At 38.4% G+C, this 26901-nt stretch overlaps 1 protein-coding gene and 1 long non-coding RNA gene across 6 annotated transcripts in view; one reads left to right on the forward strand and one right to left on the reverse strand.

Moving 5' to 3' along the window:
• On the forward strand, nucleotides 1–15026 carry LOC124171332. Its single transcript, XR_006867682.1, has 3 exons — nucleotides 1–133; nucleotides 604–758; nucleotides 14821–15026. It is a non-coding gene; the product is annotated as an uncharacterized LOC124171332 (long non-coding RNA).
• The window catches only part of LOC124171331, a 17102-nt gene continuing 5006 nt past the window's right edge, over nucleotides 14806–26901 (reverse strand). For 2 of the 5 annotated variants that reach the window (XM_046550481.1, XM_046550480.1), the window contains exons 2-3: nucleotides 22513–22999; nucleotides 14806–15274 (exon numbers count right to left, since the gene is read on the reverse strand). In XM_046550481.1, the coding sequence (XP_046406437.1) occupies nucleotides 15252–15274; nucleotides 22513–22999 (510 nt within the window). In that variant the 3' untranslated portion in view covers nucleotides 14806–15251. Of the gene's footprint in view, nucleotides 15275–22512; nucleotides 23000–23755; nucleotides 24112–26901 lie in introns of those variants that run through there. The other 3 variants (XR_006867680.1, XR_006867681.1, XM_046550482.1) reach the window with 3 other exon arrangements.

Below are 26901 nucleotides of genomic sequence, written 5' to 3' on the forward strand. Positions count from 1 at the left end.
GCTTCATCGCCGTTTTGCTGGGAAATGATCCTACGGTACATGTGCTTTACTGCTTACAGAGAATGGGGGTACGGAATGTCCTCCCCATGTTTACGTCTCTCCATAGCAACCTTCCGTTTGATGCAGCGATCGAGTGAGTGATTACAATATAATTATATTTTCGAAAATCCCCTCAAATGTAGTTCCACGCCCCACCGCAATTGCTCAATGACGCCCTTTCTGTTGTCTTTTCAACAGGAATCCCTCAATAATATTCCATAAACTTATCGGGTTGCATAGGATGGGTTATTGACATTGTTTTCACAGTCCCATAATATATTACAAGTACTTTTTTCAATTTCTCGGATAAACTACCTGTATCTCAGCAATATTTAATGTGGTCACTTATTGATATTTATGATTATCATTTGTTTGCTTAATCACCCTATCAATAGAATCCCTACAAGTCCCATACTATAACGATAATCCCATAATATTTATTCAAACTATCGGATTCATGCAATATATCTATTTAAATCTACATCTACTTCCAAAATCTTTTACTTATATGTACTTCCAAAACCCTTTCTAATGCTGTATTTATTCTTCGGTGTAATTTTACAGTGATGCTGAACCAATCGTTTTCCTGGGCATTGATCCAAGTGTTATTCGGAGCTGCTGTCAAAGATATGAGAAATAAGCAAGGAGAAAATGCGGTGTCGATATTTAGTACGAATATGGCATCGGAGAAGAACTTCACGGGAAAAAATTTTGAACACGTGAGTAAAGAAAATGAATTTTCATATGAATGGAAGTGCTATTGCAATCTACACAGGGGTGCCAACTCCCCCAACCCCATGGCTGTACTTCAGCTTACCCTCACTGAAGACCTTATCCTGCGAAAACAGATGCTAATAACCACGGATGTAGGGGGGAGTAACAGGGGTCATAAACCCCCACATTTTATCTAAAACAGTTTATAATTAATGGTCCAACAATTTTTGTATCCTTGTAAAGAAGTAGTGAGAGTGTTTATAGGGGGAGTTAGTTATATATATTACGAACGCCAACATACTACGGAAGATCAGATAATAATAATAAAATAAGAGATATAATAGACTGCAGGACACATTGATTCAGAATGTCGGTTTTTCCACGACAGATAAGACGAGACTACAAAGGCAGCGTATTTTCAAATGCTTCTTTCCTGCAAACCCGGGCGTATATGGACAAAACCCTTCGACAGTATTCGTACCTAAGTGTCTACTATCAAATAAAAATAGTTTCATTTCTTTCTTGAGATTACTTACGTAAAGTATCCTTGTCAGAAAAAATACGTCATTTTTTTATCGTTCGTTCATCAGGGTGGTTTGGGTCCTCCAAATACTCTCCCCCCGAAAACGGCCTCTGGTCATCGCCTCCGTGGCGAAAAGCCGATTTCGCCACGGAGGCGATGTGGGAAGATGATTTCTATTGGTCTAAGGATTCGTGTAGGTGATACCTAACTTTCACTTGATTAAAATTAGATAGAGAATTTAGTGTTTCTACAAATTTCGGTAGGGTTGGATACCATGATTTTTTCGTATTCCGGTTCGTTCACACGAAACATTATTATGACTCTGTAAACCAGAGGTGGGCGGTGGGTTTTAAAGTATAATAATGCTACACCTTGGCGATAAATAATTCTAAATACATACAATCAGTGTGATTAATAAAGCCAATAAAGCTTTATTCCCACAAGCAAAGGTATAAATAAATGTAATACAATTAGTGTAATTAAATATGAAAATTATCCTTACTTTATTTTTTCCTTGTAATTGGAGCCGTTAGACGCTTTCCACAAGAAAGAAGCCAAATCGTAAGATCCGATAATCCTTGTTACTCTTCTTCGGTAACTTATTTAATGTTAACCCAACAAGCTACACAATACAACACAATCACCACAAGGTGCTTCCCCACGTACACCATAGAACGCACTTGACACTACATATACTTATGCACCAGGCGCTAATTCAGTGATTTCCAAATTCGGATTATTTTATTAATCCACATTCACCAATGCACTTATTCACTTTGCACCACGAAAGATAAACATCTTGGATAAGTGTGAAACACTTCTTTCATGTTGTCAGAGCACGGGAATAATTTCTTCACTAGACAGAAAAGGCACACTCGGGAATAAAATTCAACACTCTCGTCACACGGTTACCCAGCAACTGAACGATATTCAGAGTCGCTTCGCATAGTCGATGCGATATGTTTTCTCCGCCCTCAACTCTGAATTGAGTCATCCCAATGCCTTATAGACACGATTCCTTCCTACGGTTAGTACGTGACACAGATCACTGCATTTTAAGCAAACATTGAAGAAAATGCGGCCAGCCGAACGGCAGTAGTTCGCCATGTTCACAGCGAGAGTGAATGATATTAGCCATCATTCACGATGACTCCGTACGGGATCTACAGTTATTCTTTGGGGCTTTGGGCATGGGTAATGCTAATCTACGATCCTCAGTGATTGTAGTCTAATCTAGGGTTAAAATGTATCTCATGTTTAGTAAGGATTCGAAATATCAATTGCTTAAAACTTGGAATTAACAGTGAATAATGAAATTAATAGCATTCGTCATTCCCATTAGAGCCTCCCCTGCATATTTGCACACCTATAAGCTCCGCACAAAAAAAAACACAAATTCGAAATCGCAGGAGTACTGCCGCCTTCACGAAGATTAAATAAAATTCACGAACGGATTTGTCTTGGACGACGCAGCGAGCTAAACTACAGTGATGCATCGGGTGAATGATAGCGATCATGCACGATGCCTTCGTATACGGAATCCAGAGTAATCTTTCCCATAGAGCGCATTGGCAAATAGGTATAATATGGAAAGAAGGATGAAATATAAGACCTCGCTGCGGCATGCGATAGCGTAGACTCAAATACAAAAGCATAGATGAGAGACGAGGTCTCATGAATACAAACAATTGAATAGCGATCGCCACATTACGGCATCAGATGAATCATATAGTATTAAATACTTTTTTAATTACTCACCTTCTTATTCTCTGTGCTTTTACCAGCATTGATTAGGGATTATAACTAAAAATTTACATCCAAGATGACTCAATGCAGCAAATTCATCTCCTTTCCACGCTATTCCTCGCGTTTGCAGATACAATCCGATGCAAATGTAATTAACATGGACGTACCCAGGAGGGGGGGCTAAAATCCCCCCTAAAATCAAAAGTAATTTTTAACAATTTTCCTTTAAATCCAAGAATAATATACCACTATAAAACACGTCATTAAAATCAAATGATTTTTTTATGAGCAAACATTTAAAAAAACCAAGAAAGCGTTCTTATAATTTTCTTGAAATTTCGGTTTCCTAAACCTTTCATTTTTTAAATCTTGAACGACCGCGGCTCGTTCCCCCCTCTCTACTTTTTATAACCCGGACACGCCGTTGTTTATGAAAACAATCGGTGCATACTGTTTGGCCATAAACAAACACCAATTCGAAATCGCAGGGGTACTGCCGCCTTCACGAAGAGAAAAACAAACACGATAAGAATTTCCTGCGAGGACGCAGCGAGTTGTATGACAGAGATGCGTCACGTTATAACCGCTCGTGTGAATATTAGCGATTATTCACCATGTCTTCGCGTATGGAATCCAGAGAAATCTTTCCCTTTGATCGCATCGCCAAATAGGTTTTTAAAGGGGGCTGAATGTGTTAGTGCACCCATCCATAGGAGACTGATTTTTATCAATCGATTGATTCACTAACCATCAAAACCTTCATCAATTAAATCACCGCGCAGTAACAGTAGATTTTTCTCTAGATTATGCTGTAGAGGATAGATGTTGGAATAGGGTGGTTACCTATTATTTTTTTATTGCCTGAATCGAAATATTATTACTCATGGAGTACGTATTTCACGCATTTAAATTTTTAAATGACGATATCTATTCTTCGCGATTAAATGAAAAGTGAAAATTTTCTCCCGCGCGAAAACGCGACGGCTTAGTATTAATGATGGGAAAACCCCGTGTGACGTCATTCTGGTTCTCGCTGTCGCCGTGTGAGTTGACCTTGGGGCGATGCTATGAGCGCTGATACGACGCAGTCTGCTAGCAGGTAGCGCTTGGCTTAAATAAGGATTATTTATACCTTATCAAACTCTCCGACAATAGGCAATTTTTATAGGTGATTATGAAGAAATGTTTCCCTGAGCTCTATTGACCATTAACATTCGTCTAAAATTGGAATTCTAAAACCAAATAATTTTTTTATATTATGAATACGCTTACGGTGGGTAACGAATAGCAATCATTGCCTTTCATTTTCGTTGATGAAGGAAACTACCCTATTGTTGCTTGCATGTGCATTGCCTTTTTATATAACTAAAGACTTAGATTGCCTGAACAATTGAGTATTGATGTCTAAATCTACATCTGCATAATACCCTGCGGGCCACCTCTGGGGTGTTTGGCAGGGGGTGATCAATCACCAGCATGCAGATGGATGCAACATGCACACCACACGGTCCAATAAAAGTCACGCATACTAACAAATTACACTACCACTTCGCCAATTTCGGTGAAGTCAAGAGAGTGATTTCCCTGCCCTAATACGTAAAATTCATACACCCCTTGCTTAGCCTGGAAGGATCTCTATCATGTATACACCACGAACCAACCGACCGAGTTAAATCACTGTTTGAATGATGACCACACATTTTGTTCATTAAATCCAATTCTATTTCATTTTGAACACAAAAATAGAGAGGAACAAGATAAGAAGCATGCATCACGAGATACATCCGTTCTAAACGGTTTCGTATTCAATCACGAGTTGAATACGAAAAGTTTATGCAAATTCATTTCAGCATCAATACTCTTTTGGATACAGCAACCTCTATGAAAACAAATTTCAAACAATTTTGGGCACTTATACTTGCACGTTTTCTCGAATCAAAAGGGAAATATTATTAACGCTTGTATCTATGAATCGATTTTGGATTTTAGACGATCTCCTCATTATAAGAAATAATGCGAAATCATGCGTTCACGGCATGAAACTCACTGGGTTTAAGAAAATATTATTCATAATTATTGTTATCACCCTCCATTTTACATCTACGTGTACATAATAATCTCTTTCAGAGCGACATAGAGAACCGTACCATATTTCCAGGTCCGAAAGAAACGATAATTTAAGAAAGATATTTATTTAGCTGAACGGATAGATATGGGAGTTCATTTCTCCTCAACTAATGCATAGCAACGGGTGATTCGTGTGTTGACAATAAGTGCTATTACATTATTAATACAGGTAAACAAAAACATTGCGCAATTGCGTTTCAATTGACCAAACAGAATTAAATGAAAACTAATAACGAAGCGTGTATTAAAATTAATGATGCTATAACTTAATGCTATTATTAATGCTAGTCGTAATTTCGATGAAGTATTTTGCTTTTTCATTTCTAATCGGCTCGTGCCTTAACACCCCCTGCCACACGCCTTTTTTTGGCGCCTTGCGTGGTATTATGTAGCGGTATTGACTCATAGCTCCTGAGAATATGTTTTCAGGTACCATGAATGTGATTTCTCATTGACCTATCACTTTATAACTCATCATTCGGTCATTCACATTGACATCGACAGTTTTTTCCATCGCTTATTCCGTCTGTTTTGAATTTAGCCCTGTCATTCAATTTGTAGCCAATCAAATAGGTGTTACGGTCGCGGTGAGCAGCCGTGCCTTCTGATTGGTTGAAGGACCGTGCCAGCGATGGGAAAAGGGACGTGCCCAATGAAGGGATAAGGGATGGGATTGCCATCCCTATGGAGCATAGGCGGAAAATGGTGATATAAGGGAAACGGTCATTTTTCCACTATCACTTATGCGATCATTGGAGCGATCATTTTAGCCTGTTCCTTGAATAGGATGGAAAAAAAATGATTGCGTCAATCAGCCTTTAGTAAAAAAAACAATAGGAATTGTAAGAAAGTAAAACTCTGCGAAAGAAATCCCGAAATAATAAATTTTCACCTGCGAATATCAGTGGCCTCCATTTTAAATCGAAATCTTTTTGAGGAAGGTTTTCCGTGATTCTGCCGTGTAGGCTCATTTTTGGAGGACAAAAAACTTTTTTAATGATATATTTTACTAAACATAAAGAACCTTCATCAATTTAATCACTGCGGAAGCCTCCGCAAAGGTTAACTCTTTGCTACGCCACAGCGAACGTTCAACTTTCAAAATTGCCAAAAAGAGAGTGTTACTGGTTTTCTTGGATATTACACAGTTACTATAAAAACACTTCTTTTTTTATATGGCGCGACCCGGGTTTCAATGAATTATCATTATCTTTAGGCGCAAATAATGATTTGTTTATCTTAATATTGTTACCTAGTTACCAGATGAATTTTATAACGGACGCCAGAATAGGGGAAAAGGATGGGTAGAAATATTCATTTATAAGAGTACTGTCCTGACTTTCAATAATTTTTAAAATTTCCAACTGCTCTCTAGAGTCCAATTCAAAATTTAAAAAATTACGATCGATGCAAAATTTTAAAATATTAAGTTTAAAATCGCTCCTATGGTAGTTGTATATTAAATGTTCAGCAAAATTACTTTTTTCATCTTTGTTATTTTTGTAAGCACTTGAATGATCTTTCTGAATTGTGCCATATCCAAGAAAAATTGTTTATCTTATTATTGTTACCTAGTTACTGGATGAATTTTAAACGGACACCGGAATAGGGGAAAATGATGGGTAAAGATATTCTTTTATAAAGCCTAAATCACACGATCATTCTTTTTCGCCGCGAAAGTGATCACTATCGCAATCACTTTTCCCGTCGCGAAAAGCGATCGCTCTAGTGATCATTTTTCTGAATCACACGGTCACTCCCGTCGTCGTCGGCTTTCGCATCACTTTCAATATCACAGCTCGTTGTCATAGGACCCGCATCACGAAAATATACAGCGTGTTTGTTTATCTATGTCGTTCCCACAATTGTCAAACGTTGCGCTGCAATCGCTCCATACGGGCATGCGTTCCGATTAGCTGATATGGGGTTTTAGTGACGGTTTTAGCCCTTTTAGCGACGGAAAAAGCGACCGGACTAAAGAGATGAAAAATAGCGATGGGAATCCTCATCGCGATCCCTAAAAACAATTGCCGGCGACGATCAATTCGCCTAGTGATCGCGATAGTGATCACTTTCGCGACGAAAAAAATGATCGTGTGATTCAGGCTTAAGAGTACTGTCCTGACTTTCAATAATTTTTTAAATTTTCTAACTATTCTCCAGAGTCCAATTCACGGCGGTCATTGCATTATGGTCATCAAAATTACTTTTTAATAAATTAAAAAAATCAAGAACAAATTCAGTTGCCGATCAGTACCGACACTAGTATACCACAGAATGTAGTAGGCTGTCTGTTTCCTGAGCTAAAAACTTTTCCTTCCAAATAATCAACAAAAACATCTGCCAACAACGGAGAAAGTGGTGAGCCCATAGCGAGGCCACTACTTTGTTTGTAAAATTTATCATCGAACTTGGCATAATTTTCCGCCACACATATTTTGAGAAGGGTGGATAATTCGTGCTTCGTTTTTTCTGCGATCTTGGCTGCCTCCAGGAGATCTGTTGCTAGGCCGGTTGCTTCCTCTGGTGGCACACAAGTTATAAAAGGTAGACGATATCAAAAAATAAAAGTCTTGAGTTCTTCGGAGGTATGATGTCTTTAATTTTAATAAAAGATACAGTGTCCGGCGTGATGCGGTGGAAATCTCTGATATTCAGCTTATTAAAACAACTTGTCCGTTTCCACACCATTTTACTTTCACCGACAATGATTTCGGCATTTTGTGCCATTGTCAAGGTCCAGTTTCCTTGGGTGACAGCCTTTTTGTAGTTTTTCAGGAGGGGGAGGGAGGGAGGGGAGGGGTTATTGGGGTGTGTTCATGCCGAGGTTACTGATGACGTCAATGGGCGATGGGTTGGAGGTGGGGTAACGTTCAGAAGGGGTGAGTGGAATATGGTCGTTACATAATTTAAAATCAGCGGGGCAATTCACGATTTCAAACTGTTCTAAGAAATCCAGTCTCCTTGGATCAAGAAGGAATTGCAGTGCTGGTGCGGTATCCGTGATTCCATCTCCCACCACCTCTACTACTTGGTAGCGTCGGCGAGCTATCAACAACAATCGGCGAACTGTCGAAAACGCCTTAAAGATTCTATGTCGAGTCGATGCACCCTGCAATGTGCATCTATTGCCGTGTGACTTCCATATTTACGCTGAATTGAAGAATTGGCCAGAAGGGAAGCATTTTAAAACGGGCGACGGGCTTCAGGACAAACACAAAATTCATTTGAGGCGGCAACCTATCCCATAATAATAAACTGGTCCACGGGCACGACCAATAGGTTAGTTTCCTTCGTCTAAGAAAACGTAATGCATTGATTGCGATTAGTTACCCACCATTGGTGTATTCATAATATACTAATTATTCGGTTTTAGTAATCCCAGTTAAAGACGAATGGCTATGGTCATTTTTTAACCTCATTTGAAAAAGGCCAGATTGGCGCCCATGCGATCCTCGTGACGTCACAGGGACCTAGTTTCTATACGAGTTCCACATTGTCTGAGATTAATAATGGATGCATGAGGCACAGAGCTCAGGGAAACATCTCTTGATAATCACCCATTAAAATTGCCTATGGTTAAAATTTCCTTCGTTTGATAGGGTAATAATTATCCTTATTTAAGCCAAGCACTACCTGCTAGCAGGGTACTCTGCTACCTGGTAGCATCCTGCGTCGTATCAGCGCTCAAAGTCTCGCCCCAAGGTCACCTCACAACAATATCGCGGTTCTTCGGCGTAGCGCCGGGTTTCCTCTCCTCTGTCTCTCTTCTGGTTTGGAGACGTGGCAAAGTGGTGTAACGCATGGTTGAGGCAAGCCATTGGAAGTCAATTCCCATATCTATGCGTTCGGCTGAAAATATCTCCTAATTCATAAAAAGGGTGGTTTCCTATTATTTTTTATTGCCTAAATAAAAAGATAATTACTCCTGGAGTACGTATTTCACGCTTTTATATTTTTAAATGACGATATCTATTTTTTGCGATTAAATGAAAAGTGAAAATTTTCAAGCGCGCGAAAACGCGACGTTTAAGTATGTATGCTGGGAAAAGCCCGTGCGACGTCATTCTGGTTCCCGCTGTCGCGGTGTGAGGTGACCTTGGGGCGAGGCTCTGGGCGCTGATACGACGCAGGATGGTAGCAGGTAGCAGAGTACCCTGCTAGCTAGTAGCGCTTGGCTTAAGTAAGGATTATTAATACCTTATCAAACGAAGAAAACTTTCCGACCTTAGCCAGTTATAATAAGTGATTATTAAGACGTTTCCCTGAGCTCTGTGCATCATGCAAGCATTGGTTATCTCAGAAGATATAAAACTCCTATCTACTCGTATAGAAACTAGGTCCCTGTGACGTCACGAGGAGTGGCATCGCATGGGCGCCAATCTGGCCTCATTCAAATGAGGATAAAATTGACCGTTGCCATTCGTCTCCACTCGGATTTCTAAAACCGCACATATTGGCGAAGAAAGTATATAATAATACGTCACTTTAATGATTTTTTTCTCAATTCTGATTCAAATTTTTCTTTTATGAAAAATTCAAAAATCAATTGATTTTTTAATTTTTCATAAAAAGATTTTGATTCAAGACACGCCAGTGCAATAAATGACTCCGCGCACCATAAAATTAGCCGTTTTGTCAACTTCGTGAACTTTGCAACTCAACCTAGAAATAACAAATACGTCTACAACATTCGTCTTCCGCAATAAGTTGCAAACATTAATACAGATTGATAAAATGGCTATTGCGTATTTTTAGAACGCATACTTAGTTGTAAAATTATTTTTTCATTGGCATATATGCTATATTTGAGCAATTTTTTTCTTAACTTCTTGTGTGGATAAGGTCATGAAACTTTTCACATGAATTTGTTTAGTTACATTTCACACATTGAATTGCTTTTAAAGTTTCAACACTTGATAGTGATTTTTTCTGATGCACACACTTCATTGGTTGATTGGTTATGGTGCGTTCTTGGCATTACTATTTATTAATGGTTATTATCGAAATACAATGTACACTCACGTTCTTTAGACGCAGAAGGATCGCTCAACATGTTCCCCTACGGAACCCCAGAATCCATTTTCCGAAGAAGTCTGTTAATTTTTAATTCTAAAATTGTGTTTAAAAACTGCTTACGCACAGAAAAAAGCCGAAGAATTCATTTCAAAGTAGAAAAAATAGTACTATTCATCGAAATTTATCATTGAAAAAAAAACTATTGAATATTTAACCACATAGCAACGGATTCCTGCTGTGAAGATGATCATAAATGAGTGGAAGGGTTGGGTTTAATTGTCGAAGAATGGCCCTAAAGGACTCGCTAAGCTGAGTGTCTCAGGCTGGGCCTGAATGCTTCCGACATTGCTACCACGATCTTAGAAAAAGAGATTTTGCTACCTCAGCGGTCGCTTCCCTTCCCTCTCGACAGCAAGACACAACCTCCGATCGTTTACATCTAAAACATCCGCGACAACTATACCCAACGTCATTGGTCTTCCGCGTATGAAAACGTCCGTCGGCTTAACCCGAAGTTCGGTGCGAAAATGCTACGACCTAAGCCTTCGACGCCTGGAACAGAAGATGCATAGAAGACAAGAGAATAAACAGTCACACACACAAAAGTATTATTTTTTTTTAATCTCACGAACAAAGGTCTTATAGGGAGCTCGTTCATTGGAATCGGGCAAAATACATTGCAAGAATTGCATCGCCACAAATCCCGGCTGACTTTTAAAAGTGATTCTCCTATCGGTGATCGCAATCACAGGTAAGAATCGCAGTTACCATGGGCGCAGCTAGCAATTAAGGCTGGGGGGGGAAAGAGGTTTGCGTGCAACTAATACCGCGGGGTGTGTGGGGGTATGGAATACCCTCCAGGATACGGGGTAGGTGCGAGATTAATAAATTGCGGAATTTTAAAGATAAATAAACGATTTCAGTTTTTCCTGGTGAATACTTCTGACAAATATTTATCGGGTTTGCATCCAGGTTAAAGCTTTTATGCAAGCCGACGTTTCGGAGGATGGAAGACAAGTCGTCTTCCAAAACGTCAGGCTTGCATAAAAGCTTTAACCTGGATGCAAACCCAAGAAATATTTGTTATAGATAAATGGTTCAAATGGCGAGTTTTATGGCTTTCTGAGGGAAACTTTATTAATCCTTACACTATTCTATATTATTAGTAATATCGATCTAATTAAGTGAGATGGATTAAACTTTAAAAAATTTATGAGCTCTGGGGGGGGGGAGGGGTTTATCCCCCTAAATCCCCCTGTGCGATGTGCCACTAAAAAACACAACGGTCTGATAGGGGAGGGTTGTAAAGGGGTTGAATTATTCCCAGCTGGGTGGATCTTGGCCAAAAAGCGTGAACGCAAGGTAATATTAGTCCAGAGGCCTTTACTTATTTCTTTGTGAAACTCTTTTCTGCTTCTTATACTAAAACCAAACACGCACAATAGGTTCTGCATGTATAATTGTAACAGCCAGCGGTGGATGCAGAATAAGGGCCAAAGCAGGGGGTATCTATTACCTCTCTGCATTAGTGGGGGTTCGAACAAAATCACCACTCTATCTAGTGTGTATACACACCTTGGACACCCAAGGGGAGGGCTGTGGCCCTTTAAAGAACCTATACCACTCAATTGCAACATAATAAAATAGCACGTAAAATAGGGTCTATGTTTAGAGCTAGTTTCTATATCAATTCGTTAGAGTAGGTATATATATGTAACGGAAAGCATATCTATAAATACTATATACAAGGGAGCAAACCCTTAACCAAAGCATTCATGAACGGGAAAGAGTTTCTGAGAGGATCATCACATAAGAATTTCAACCTTTCCGTGACTGTGCTGTGTGAATAACTCAGTCACCCCAAATTACGTTAATCTTGTTAACTTTTTAATTATTTTGTCCCTTTGACAATTTTTGTACTTGAGCTCTACCACTTGGTCATTATTTAGATGATGGATGATTTTTTAAACATTTATATTGTTTTTGAAAACTTCAATTTTTATTTTGAAAACTTTGAGATTTACCCCACAGCTGTTGGTGGGAAGAAAAAAAAAACTTGTTTATTCATATGAGTGCACGGATAAAAGTTGAATGCAATAAATTTTATTAACTTACCCCTTCAACAATGTCAACATTCTACATGATGGCACCTTTAGTAGTTGTTTTTCCATTCCATGATAGTCAATGCACAGTTACTTGCAATAGCAATTAATATGAAATATTCGACTGCCATTTCGGAGAAAATAAATGTAAAAACCTAAATGTAGCCTCCTATGTATTTATGAATTATGCATAACAAGATATTATATAATTAAAAAAGAAAGACATGGCGTTGAATTACAGGAAATACTAAAACAGTGCATATAATTTATGAATTGTAAATGGGGTACCCACGAAATACTCAACAATGTCCTTCACAAAAGTTTTCTACGCACAGTACAGGAGGGCAAAAGAAAAGGTTGGAGAAAGGTGTATTTGCTGGAGTGTCGAGTATTACGGTGCAATTATATTTGCTATTTACTAAGAGGACAATTTCCAACACAATGGGGAGTGATTTTTGAAGAGTAAGGATAGGAACGTAGAATTCCAGAGAACAATATAGAGTCAGAAATTAATGTTAGGTATGTGGCATTTTTTAGTGTTTCCCCCCCCCCAAAAATTTCTGGTACCCCTCCCCCCCAGAAATTCCTCGAACTTCCTCCGAACTTATCCGCAGAACTTCTCCCGCCAAGAACTTTTCGCGCTAAGGTTTTTTCGTGCAAAGGATTTTTCGCGCAAAAGGCCTGTAGCGAAATCCTGTCTCTGCAAAATCCTGTCTCTGGAAAATCCTGTCTCTGAAAACCCTGCCTCTGGAAACTCAGCCTCTGGAATCAGCCTCTGAAACAGCCCCGAAACAACCCCGAACCAACCTACCTGCAATGCAAGACTTATATAGGACTACTGCGGAGAAATACTTACTCCTTGGCAAGCAAGGGGAAATCGGTGCTAAGGCTTTAGTATTGCACTTGGAGTGAGAAGTTTTACCATTGTCCTATCACAACTCTCTCTCCCTCCAACACCTCACCCCAGTATCTCCTCCCCCTCCATGTGTTCCAATGAATATCCCTGTGATTCAACTGATGTCTCCAACCCAGAAGTTGAGGGGAAAATTCTGGCTGGTATGCTGTTGTCTCAAAACCAGGGAATGGTGTTTTGCGGAGCGGCCGTTTCTGCAGGGGCAGTGACGCATCAGTGGCGCAGTAGTTGAATTCGCCTGGCTACCCCTCCACTCCCTGGAAGAATCCCTCCCCTCACATCCTGTCTTGTCCTGCATAGCCAAGCTCTCTTGTGCTCGGGGAGTCGTCGTTGTCACATGTCTAGTGAGACATGGCAAATTTTGTGCAATTATTCTGCTGGTTTTTAGCTGGTAATGTTTCTTTTGGCATCATGAATTACTATCATTGTTTTCTGTAATACTTCTGATTTTTGAATACTCTATTTTGAATAGATATCGAACGGTAATAACTCGTAAAGTATTTTTTGCTACCTTTTTCTTGTGAGCTGTTTTTCTTGTTTGTGGAGTCTTTCCCTGATCCAGCTTGTGACCGACGGTTGGAGTATTTCCCTTGTCTGGACTTACGTGAAAAATCAACCAGATTTTACGACGTAACGTCACAGGTATATGGAGAGAAATGATTCAGATCTAATCTGGAGGAACTCTAACATATTGTAACTTATAACTTATTAATAAAATCAACCCAAATTATTTATTATGTTGATTCAATTCCATGATGTCACGCCTGAGACAAGTAATTATGGTAAAAATTATCATCCATTTCAGATAGATTCTAAATAAAACATTGAATACATATATCCTCTGTTGAAAGGGAAGTAGTAAGCATATGTCATCTTTTTCCCTGATTATTAGCAGTCAAAATAACTTGCAATATAGCAGATGACCATATATATATGCCTCCCTAACATACTGTGTTTACATTGCTCAATTGTACATACATACATACATGGAATGACGTGCTGAAAAAACACACTATTTGTTTAATTTTTTGGCTTGAAAAAAGCAAATATTGTTAAAAATACAAGCATGCCACCCTCGCATTGATAGGGAAGGAGAGGACCCATACAAGTGGGAAACTTGGAATTTATGGTAAAATATCGAGAACAAGAACGAAAGTCCCACCCCGATCGTATTCCCCATGTCACTGCCACCCAACGCAGACCAAAGGCCGACCTGAGAGACCATTGTATGTGTCCTGGAATCCTGGGTAATATTTCTCTGAACATACTGATGATTCTTGTAATACCAAATCAATAAAAAATAACACTTACTTATCCCATGCCGTCATGAAAGCAGGTTCAGGAAAAACCAGGGCTTATATTTTTGAAGTAGGCAACTGACATCTGATTACATACATTTACAGGGATAAGTTAATGTAAATTGTTTCATTGCAGGTAATTGAAGGCGTTGCATTATTTGAGAATTGCTAACCTTAATTATAGCAGGAGCTAAGTGAAAGCGTGGTTAATTAAGTGATTATGATCTCCATTTAAACCTGACTGAGTATTCTCCTATCAAAAATTACTCTGGTTAAGGAACCATCTTGTACCTGGCAAGACATTTTTTAATGAATACCTACAAATTTGTTTTTCCACAGAATTTTTTATTAAATCACCACCATGATGATGTTGTCGGGACACAAGTCACTCTCGGCTGAATCGCCGCCTGATGTAGGGCAGCCTAAAGATAAACTGATACGAGGGACGTAAACTGTTGCATCGGAGACAGATCTGTCTTGGGGGATAACTGGCATCAACAATAAGGGAGTATAAACGCCGCAAATCCTCCAGTAAAGCCCCACTCTTGAAAAAAAATATATAAAAGAAAATCTTATAAAAAGAATTCTATAAAAAACCAGAAATGAGGCAAAACGATGTATATGAATTGACTGTATAGAAACTTCCAGACCAGTAATTAATCACTTTATTAACTAAAAAATCCTGTACCAGAGCCCAGATGGCTAATGGCATCTTCTCTCCGCCTAATATGTATTAGGGCATTTTCTCATCTTCTTTGGCATCAGTTGGACTAAACACTCAACTGCAATTCACCTGGAATGAAAAGAAAATTTTGATCATCTAGCAGTCCAAGAAGATTATCATGAGTGCGTGAAATATATTTGGCAATAAAAATTGTAATCAGTAACTAGAACCCATTATTATTTTATAAATTAATTGGTTAACATTACAAGTATATTGAAAATAACTATCCTGAGCATTTTAAAAATTTAACAATAGGTTTGTGGACCATAGTGAGTTTAGTTCATTTTAACTACAATTTAAGACTATTTACTATGTATCCGCAAAATGCATAATGCTTATAATTTAGAGTATTCAAACAAGAGTAGAAGAAAATACCAGATATCTGACATTCAACTTAAATGATTTTGATCAGCTAATAGTTCATGAATATCATCAGGCATGCGTAAAGTATTTAGATATATGTAAAAATTTGTAATCATATAGCAAATACAATCAGCTGCAATTAAAAAAAAAATCAATTGGTTACAGTCATTCACATACAACAATGACACACAACTTTGTTCTGAATATCCATAAACTTCTAATGTCAAAGGAGGACGTTAAATCAATTGTCGGGAGCACTCAGTTGAATTTGTAAGCAAGTTTGTAGAACGATCTTGTGTGAAACACAGTGTGGAAAAAAAGTAACTGATTTATTTTAAAAAGTGTCGTGTATAAATAGATTTGTGTACAGTGAATGTAAAAAGTGTTCATAATAGGGTGGTTTCCTATTATTTTTTTACTGCCTCTATCGATAGATTATTACTCCTGGAGTACGTATTTCATGCTTCTAGATTTTTAAATGACGATATATATTTTTTGCAATAAAATGAAAAGTGAAAATTTTCAAGCGTGCAAAAACACTACGGCTAAGTATGAATGCTGGGAAATGCCTGTGTGACGTCATTCTGGTTCCAGCTACCGCCGTGTAAAGCCACTATGGAGCAAGGCTATGAGCGCCGCTATGATGCATGCTGCTAGCAGGTAGTAGAGTACCCTGCTAGCTGGTAGCGCTTGGCTTAAATAAGGATTATAAATACCATGTCAAACGAATGAAACATTCCGACCTTAGGCAGTTTTAATAGGTGATTATTAAGAGATGTTTCCCTGAGCTCTGTGCCTCATGCATTGGTAATCTCAGACGATGTAGAACTCCTACCTACTGGTATAGAAACTAGGTCCCTGTGACGTCACGTGGAGTGGCGTCGCATGGGCACCAATCTGGCCTCTTTCAAATGAGGTTAAAATTGACCATTGCCATTCGTCTGAACTGGGATTTCTCAAACCAAATAATTTGTATATCATGAATACACTAATAATGGGTAAGGAATTGCAATCAATGCCTTTCGTTTTCTTTAATGAAGGAAACTACCCTATTGGACATTCTCCATGAAGGAGTAGTGTCAATGATTGAATTTATGTGGTGTGGACATAAAAAGTTTTCAATCCTCCACCTCACTGATAAGCACCATCGAAGATACCGTTGGTAAGTACATGAATCTGAATTTTAGTTATTTTCAATTGTATTGGACAAAATATATTTTTCACTAATGATGTTTCATTAAGTTTTTTTTATGTACTTTCATTCGTGTGGTTCCATGCAATATTTTTTGCACAATTCAACATAATGAAATTTCTGTTTAACAAACCTATCATGGCAGTTCATAGAATTTTGTTATAAAGACATTTCACTGCATTCAAAGAGGGATAATACGTGAAAAATAAGAAAATTCACCACAAAATTCAGCTTCCAAAAAGGCAAAAAGTAGTCATACCACACACAGCCATATATTTTAAACGGCATACACTAAATTTGTTATTCATTCTCACCCATTGTTAAACCATAGAACTCTTTTGATAAACTTAAAACTTTGTTAAAATAATCGTGAAAATTATATACATCATTATTTTCACTGTTCAACATAGATTATGTCCTAGAGACATAGTTGGTCGATCTTAGATATATTTTTCATTCTTATTCCAAATCTGTGCTTATATTCTTTTTATGATGTCTATTTCCTTAGGACAGCTTAATGAATATTTTTCCATTTACAGAGGTAGTCATTTAATTCATTCATATCTCGTGATAGCATCATTGGCATAGCCAGGGGGGGTGTCCAGGGGATCCGGATCCCCCCCAGAATATAAAAACAAAATTATTTTCCTTCATAAAAGAAAATGAAACATTGAAAAATCATGAATTTAAAAATTATTTCTTTGATAAATAAAGTTTTGTCGATTATTAAAATTAGTTGAAAAACCATTACTTTGTACCCTGTTTTTCAAACATTTTCCCCCATGGCTTCGGACCTCCCCCCCCGAACAAAATTCCTCCCTACACCACTGGATAATAATAATAATAATAATAATAGTTTTATTGGACATTAAACAAATTAGAATTTGCAATAGTCTTCGTCATACACATAGGAAATATCAATACACAAAATACATATGGCAAAATCGATTGGATTATGCATCAAGAAAGGACATTACAATTTCACTTTCGAAAAATTCATTAATGGAGTAAAAGGCTTTTTTCAATAGCCAGTCATGAATAACTTTTTTGAACTTTGTCACACTTACAACTTTAGCTTCTGGGGGCAATCTGTTAAAAAAACGAATTTTTAGTACATCAAATGAATTGCTGTTTTTGTTTAACCTACAATAGGGAACATCTAGGGTGTCGCTATTCCTTGTATAATGATTGTGGAAATTAGACCTTTTTTCCAAAGAGCCCAGATTATCTTTGACATTGCACAGGGATTTATATATATACAAGCCGTACAGAGTCATAATCCCAAGCTTGGAGAAGATAGGCTTGCAGTGATCCCTTGGTTGAGAAAAGGATATTATCCTTACTGCCTTCTTTTGCATTTTAAATAAATTATTGGCAGATGGTGAATGGCCCCAAAGTTCAATACCATAATTAATATGGCAATGAAACAAAGCAAAGTATATATTTGTAAGGTACTCTTTAGGTATCAAGTATACAAGTTTACGTAGCATATAAACTGCCTTGGACAATTTACTAAGAGTGCCTACCGTATGTGGCTCCCAAGTCAGTTTTTGGTCGAGTTCAAATCCTAATAATTTAATGGTGGTCTGGGGATTATCAGAAGTGCTCAAAGAGAAGACGAGTGACTGGGTTTTATCATTGTTCAGAACCAGACCGTTCGCAGAAAACCAGTTTGAGGCTTCAGTAAAAAACAAGTTAGTCGTAGTGCTTGTATTAGTCAGATGATTAGACTTGTGAATAAAAGTAGTGTCGTCTGCATAGAGTATGGACTTGCATGAGACGTTACGGGGTAAGTCATTGATTATAATAAGGAATAGAAGAGGCCCAAGGACTGAGCCTTGAGGAACTCCATAATTTAAATTCTGGGGTGAAGAAAGGTTATTATTGATGAAAACACACTGGGATCGATTGGTGAGATAGGATTCGAAGAGTTGTAGTTCAAGATTATTGAAACCATAATAATGAAGTTTTTGAAGAAGAATCGGATGAGAAACGCAGTCAAATGCTTTAGATAGGTCGCAGGCAGTTAGAGAAATGGAGGATTTACTTGAAAAAGCATTTAGAATTTCATCAATGGCGGACTTAACAGCTGAGGTGGTGGAAAACCCTTTGCGAAATCCAAATTGCGATGGAGAAAATAAGTTGTTAACTTCAAAGTGTTCGTATACCCGAATCTTAATGGCCTTTTCGAAAATTTTTCCAAAAACTGGTATTATAGAGATTGGCCTATAGTTAGAAGGTAAGGTTTTATCACCTTTTTTATAAATAGGTATTGTTTTAGAAATTTTCAAAGCATTAGGAAATATGCCTGATTGAAAACATGAGTTCAGGATTAAAGCCAGCGGTTCATCAATAGTATTTGCCAGATGTTTGATTAAATTTACTGATATTCCATAAACATCCGTGCACTTTGAACATTTTAAATTTTTGATGATTTGACGAATCTCATATTCTGTAACCCACTTCCATTTGAAGGGGGATGTGATTGTTTGAGAATTATGGAGAAGAGGCAAGGCCAGGTTTGGACCCAGATGAAGATTTGACACTAGGTCGGCTATTGAGTTGATGTAATAGTTATTCATATCATCAGATGTAAAAGGTAAGTCAGAGGACCCTCCTGAATGACCAATTTCCTTGTTTATGACCTGCCAGGCTGCCTTATTACGGTTGGATGCATTACTTATAAGGTCAGAGTTAAAACTACGTTTTGACTGAAGTATTTGGTTATTGTAAAACAATTTATGCTGTCGCCATACAGTTCTATCTTCAACATTGCCTGTACGAATATACTTTTGACGCAGCTGAATTACTTGCGACCTTATTTCTGAGAGCTCAGGAGTAAACCAGTTTAAGGATCGCTTGGAATTATTAGTTTTTTTCACGAGTTTCTTGGGGAAGCACTGTTGGAAAAATAGCAAAAAGTTTCAAAGAAGCAGGCAAAGTTATCGTTACCGTTGGCAAAGGTGAGCAGTGAATGCCAAGAAACATTTGCAAGGAGTGAAATTAATTCACAAATCCCTTCAGGGGTAATTGGACGGCTGAAGGTATGGGTAATTCTACCAGTAGTACTATGTTTGCACTTTTTGATTGAAAATTGAAATTTTAGTGATAGCAAGTGAGCAAGTGAAAATGAAACTTTCCTGCCTGCACATGAACGTATTTCATAACCACAGCCCATCTCACACGGTGCAAGATCCAGTATCTGAAACTCATAACACGTTGCAACCTCTCGCGTGGGATCCATCCTCGTGCATGACTCTGACACCTTACGCCGATTAACAACTTGCCACTTGCTCTCTCGTGGGAATTGGTCTCCGCGTATTCCTCCAACACTTAATGCCGTTACACGTTGCAGTATCTTGGCGTGGGAAGGTGTATGATGTGCATAATCATGTGACCTTTTCCGGCCAATAGGAAGATGCCGAGAGGGTCACGAGACGGACGCGACACGGGAGGAAGCCTCTTGGAGGGAATAGACACGGTAAGCCTCTTACGCTGTATCTCGGAGGGGGAGTTTGTACCTGTGCTCTGACAATTAAACGTGTGGAACCAGACTTGCCATCTCATTCTGCCTTCTACGAACCTGGCCCTTCTTATAAGCTTAGTGCTTACATATTTATAATGAAGGTAAAGCAAACAATTTATTTTTATTTGCGTACATTTTCTCTTATTTAAGATTGCTTTCCGGGCTCACTAAGAGCTTTCTTCTTTCTAAGATCTTTTTAGAGATGATAACACGAGTGCACTCGTATTCCCACTGGTCCATATAAGACCTGGAAGTATGAGACGCTTGGAAAAAGGAACACGGAGCTCCCATGATTGCAGCTAGCACACGATCGCATCCGTTTTACGAATGGGATAATAAGCCCTGTGTTTCCTAACATTAAAATGCAGTCATTCTGGTGATTTTGCATACAATTTTATTTATAATGAAGATTGCGGAAAACATCAAATGAGAGTGAAAATCATGCATTGATAATCTGCGACACTGATATGCCACAGCTGGATAATGGGGAGTCTGTAGCTGGGAGGATAATGGGGAGCTGTATTTGGAAAGGGATTATACGCAAAAAAAGTAGAAAATTCACCACAAAATTCAGCTTCCAAAAAGGCAAAATGTAAAGTCATACCACACTCAGCCAAACATTTTAAACAGCAGGTGGGAGGCATACGACCCAAATTTGTTATTCATTGTCGCGAATTGCTAAACCATAAAACTCCTTTGATAAACTTTTAACTTTGTCAAAATAACTTTGAATACTATATACATTGATCATTAATTACACTGGGGAACAGCCATTTTGCAATCTTAGATCTGTGACTTTTTTCTGACTAACTTTTGGTCTCTGAAAGATTCTCCTGGATCATTTTTGGGGTATTACTCTAAAGAATATGTATCATACGACCATTATTGCAATTCCCTCTCCTGCATGTTCCATTCATCGTGAAATAAAAATGCTGGAAGATGCTCATGTAAAAGTTTTCAGGAAAAGCAAATTTATGAAAATAATATCTGCGAGACAAAAATGAAAATTTGTTCCAACACAAACAACTAAGATTAATCGAGGAAATTAATTATGCATTTTTGACATGATCACGTGGTTTCGGAGAAAACATTTTGTGAGAACAGAAATTTTTCAGTTGTCATCATCTCCAAGCAAAGGAGACGGAATACATTTTCCGTATTCCATGAAAGGTATAACATAGTATCGCCAGAAATGGTTCATCAATTATATCACCTGTTAAACATTTTCACTATGCAATACATGATCGATTTTAACCCTTTTACTGCAGCAGCCTATTTCAGGTGGGATGCACGAAGACTGCCAAGGCTATTTTCCGGAATTAGCAACATTTCAGGTTTAAAAATTTCTCAGCTACTTAATAATATTTAATACTTCTAGATTTTTTCCCAATTCCTAAGATATATTTATATCTTATAACCATAGATAGATTATGGGGGCTTACTTAAATTACAGCCGATAAAAAGGCTAAAATCACAAAAAAAGTGAAAAAATTTCGCTCAACCAGCAAGGACCGATATATCAGCCTGTTGGCAGTAAATGGTTATATCAATTTTTCAAATTGTTATCTAGGAAATGTTTAAATGTTTGTTCAGAAATACCCCCCCCCACCACCTTACCATCTTCCCCCTACCCCCCCACCTTATCAAACATCTATTTACGCTAGGTCTTTTTGTATCACCCCTTGCAAAATATGGAATCAATAGGGTAGTTACCTTCATCAAAGAAAATGAAATGCATTGACTGCGATTCCTTACCCACCATTAGTGTATTCATACTATACAAATTATTTGGTTTTAGAATTCTCAGTTTAGACGAATGGCAACGGTCAATTTTAACCTCATTTGAAAAAGGCCAGATTGGTGCCCATGCGATGCCACCCCACGTGACATCACATGGACCTAGTTCTATACGAGTAGATAGGAGTTATACATCGTCTGACATTACCAATGCATGCATGAGGCACAGAGCTCAGGGAAACGTCTCTTAATAATGACCTATCAAAATTACTTAAGGTCGGAAAGTTTCCTTCGTTTGATAGGGTATTAATAATCCTTATTTAAGCCAAGCGCTACCTGCTAGCAGGGTACTCTGCGACCTGCTAGCAGCCTGCATTGCAGCGGCGCACATACCCTCACCCCAAGGTCACCTCACACGGCGAAAGCGGGAACCAGAATGATATCACACAGAGTTCCAGAGAGCATTTATTACTATTATTATTCCCTCACCCAACGAACAGCGTTCAGTGCATCTTTGCGTGGTGGTTGAGCGTGCTCTTCTGCGAGAAGCGCTTGTGGCACACACCACACGCAAAGGGCCTCTCCCCCGTCTGCACCCACAAGAGAGTGTGCAGGCGCCACAGGATCTCGTCTGGGTTAGATACCCGTGATTCTGTTTCCCACCCATGGGTGGCGGCGATGGCAAGGATCCTAGTACGGTTGTACCCAATGTTCCTCGTAGTGGTCGAAAGAGTCGGCCATTCAGACCCCAATGTGAGTAAGAGAAGGAGCTCGTGTCCCTCCCACCTGGTGAGCTTCGGGGAGTCCTTGTTGTTTGCCAGGAGCGTAAGCAGCTCCAGAACCTCCTGGTCTGCGGGTGTGGGCAGCATTCCGGGCGCGGTGGCCGGGAGAAGCTGTCGAAAGTCTTGTTCCAGGGAGAGGGCCTGGGGAGCTGGCTGCGATGCCGGAGGCTGTGACTCAAGGTATTGCGATGGTTCTTGTGTGGAAGGCAGCAATGGTTTTGTAATGATAGGAGAAACATCGGCGTAAAAATTTAAATGTCACGCTGAGCGAACAGAAACTACATGACAGAAATAATGAATTCTTAAGGGCGTTTTACACGGGGCATGGAATTGTGCAGATTAGAGCTGCATTAATTTCTAAAGTGGCGTGGAATTGCACGAATGCATGAACGAAATTAGAACAGGGGCTATTCTGCCATCTCGCATCCACGCATTCTCACATGTGTTCCAGCAATTCACCGCTTTACACGACACAATTTTGATTGCGCCTTCGGACGTACGTCAGATTGCACAATTCCATGTACCCTGTAAAACGACCTTTAAAATAGTAAAAGAAGAGATTTGTTAATATTGTCAAGCCTATGATTTTTCCAAAGCCCTTGAAAGAGTTCTGATGCCCTGAAATATTATAATCCCCTGGAAAGCATCAACAATCTCAATTACAACATTAACATATTATCCCTCAAGCCGTCCCAATAGGCGCATGGCCGAGGGTGAAATCAATTTTTTCAGGCTGTGTAACTGATTAAATTTGTATATGAGAGCGTATGGGTTGGAGAATTGCCAAATTCGACCCAGAAATATGAATATGAAATATCAAATCAAGTCATCGCACAAATTCAATAGAGTTGAATAGTTTTTGCAGATTGCTGTGTGGAGCAAAAGCAGACTTTTTTCAGGTCTTACTTCATTAAATTCACAGAGTATTCTGAAAAGACAAAAAGGCCCACATGATTCCACGATATCACAGCTTCACAGGTAAGCAGACACCCTCGGGGAACTTCAGAGAATCTCTCACGAATTGGATGAGAGAAAATTTAGAATTCCTTACACCTCCAATTCGAAGCATTTTCCATGAGAGGAGACTTTCAGTTCATGACTTTACCTGTGCGGTTTGATGGCACTATGGCTCTTTGCGTGCTGGGTCAGGTCACTCGCCTTGACGTACCGTCATCCGCAATCCCCATACGCAAAGGGGAGCTCCCCCGAGTGGAGAAATTTTACAACATTCCAAGTTATTACCACGATGGATAAGAATTTTAAAACACCCAAAATTACTTATATACTTTTAAATAATATTATATTTATGTATATAAAAGGACAAGGAATACAGGCGGTCCCCAACTTTCGCACACAATGCTTTCCCGAAAATGTGTACGAAAGTCGAACCATTGACTTCCATACTAATTAGGGTTTACGTTCCAAAAGAGCGTAATATACGTACTAAAACCTTTTTTTCACGGATTTTATTTCAATTCACTAAATTTTAATAATACGTCAATAAAACTCCTCAAATCATCTAATTTCTTTCGAAAATACGCAGAAAATGTAAATAAAAGTTAAAAAAAAAACCAAGAAATGCGTTGACTATCGAGTGAAACATCCTCTTGGCGTTTAAGTTGACATTCCACTTATTACGTCCACTATAAATAAAAAGACATATCAAGAAGCATAACAAAATGTAATTGTTGAACCCGCGCTCTGGATACCTTTTAATTTTTACACCAAAATTCGACATTCGGCAGGTGACATTCCTGATCGCGTATATTCGCATGTTATTCAAAAAAGACAAACGAAATTCGGTTGATATTTCGTGCAATATCGTTGCTGAAGGTGAATTAAACAGCACTCAAACGAAAAAATTCAATTAGAAAGAAGATCTTACTAGTTTTATTGAAAGCTATTTTATGATGTCTAGTCAACTTTTTTGAAAAATATCTTCAATGAAGGCTTTCTTCTTCTCTTGATGAAGGAGCCTATAGCAGGCAGTCCCTCTCTCAAATAAGTCACCTAGATTAGACTCAACTACCAACAATTCCCTTCATTGTATACGTTCGTATTGTTCGCATATACTGCCATTTGAAACAATTGAATGTTGGGATGCGCACTGAACATCGCGGGAATTCAAAATAATTACATACCCACATACGAAAGTCCAAATTTATCGTACGGAAGCCAAGTAAAAGGTGTCAATTTTGAACGTACGAAAGTGTGAATTGTACGAAAGTCGAGGACCGCCTGTACATTAGTTAGCACATGTTGAATTTAAAATTTAAATTTATTCCATGCAAGCTAAGACACCGTTTAGACCTCATAAGCAGATGTTGAAGCCACCTGGAATTCTATTCTTTGTGTTTTTGAAACTTACATTTCGATTCTGTTGGTTTGCCTGACATTCCACGTTTCCATGCAGTCATAAAAAATATATTAAGCTACTGCCCTAATGATTAAGAAAAACACAAATTTAGGCCAGAAAATGGGCGTTGAACTGGAAAAATTATAGGTGAAACGAATTTGCAAAATCAGAAAATACCTACACACACAACCAAAGCACCTGTAAGTCTAAGACATTTCACAACACTTTCTCTTCTCACTAAGGCTATTAAACGCTGGCCTGCTCAAAATCACTGGCCCCTAGTCCTGGATCTGACTAGGCTGCTTGCTGGCAATATCACCATGCATCGTCTAGTTAGAAGCAGCTGCTGAACAGTGATTTCGTCTTATAGCGCACTTGGTTGTGCCTCCAAAGTGGACTGGAGTTCGTCTTCAGCCACAGCTGACGTAAGCGACGAATTAGAGCGTGTGGTGTTTCTATCCTTTTACCTCACGCAAAACAGACATGCGAGTATTCTGCCTACACTGCAGGATGTGTGCAATATTTAACACTCATTAAAATCGAAGTGCAGAGACATTCTGTTTTTTTGTTATTTTTGTGAAAGCAGGACTTTCACGCTTTTGAAGAATAATACAGTGATAGAGCTCTTTACATCGTAATGGAGGGGACCAAAATTTGGTCTATTTGATGCATGGAGGTTCACTATAGAGAGATTTTAGTGATAGGCACCATTTTTACATATCCCTCAGAAATTAAGGCACTAGTGTCTTTTAAACCATCATATATATGTGTTTAAACAAACATGCATTTACTATTTAATAATTGCAGAAAGCGAGTGCTATCGCATGATTTTTACCATGATCAGAGAGAAAACGATGTGATCTCTCTTAAGTCAACAGTCACTTAAAATGATTAGGATAGTTGAACATCTTTTTTCTCATTTACTGTTAGGTATGCTCTCATATGGAACAAACCGGCACAACTAATGGTTAATGTGAAAATTACAACATATTAAGGGTGTATGTATAAAAAAAGGTGAAATGTTTAATGCTTAAAATGTCATTTAATGTACGAAATTGCAGCTGCATTATTGGTCTCTAGTTGCCTCGCTACAATTTGCAGAGGTAGTTAGGCCATATTGGGTGTTTCTCCTTGGTGCGATAAGTGGAGGTTTTACGATATAAAGAGGTTAACTACATAGAGGTTTGCCAATAAATTTACCTGTAAATCTGACAGGAGCGTAGGCGTGGTATGAAGTATGGAGGTTTATGATATAAAGAGGTTCACAACATAGAGGTTTTACTGTATTAATATTAAGTAAATTATAAAGGCATAAACCATAAATCAAAATAATTACAACATCAGAATATTGTGACAATGAAAACAAATGATTCATTTTCCATTGTTGTACGTATAGTGCCTTAGTATATACACACATTCACTACAAACTAATGTGGTATCTGATAAAATTAAGATTATTTTTAACGTGAATAGATAATCAAGTTAAAGTTATTAACGCATGCAAAATCTGATTTCATAATTCTCAATATTCTTGTTGCTACAGAGATTCAAAGTTTGCGAAAACTACTAAATTCATTAGCACTGTAAGAATGCTCTGCGACTTTAATGAAGATTTCTCGGCGCGGAGTTGAGAATCCACAAAATTGAAATGGAACATAAATCAAATCAACTACCTCGTTCGCTAGTAATCTAGAGCTTGGATAATAAAATGCACTGAGAAAAAGATACATACTAAGTGAT

The sequence above is a fragment of the Ischnura elegans genome, chromosome X (assembly GCF_921293095.1).
Source record: "Ischnura elegans chromosome X, ioIscEleg1.1, whole genome shotgun sequence".
NCBI lineage: Eukaryota > Metazoa > Arthropoda > Insecta > Odonata > Coenagrionidae > Ischnura > Ischnura elegans.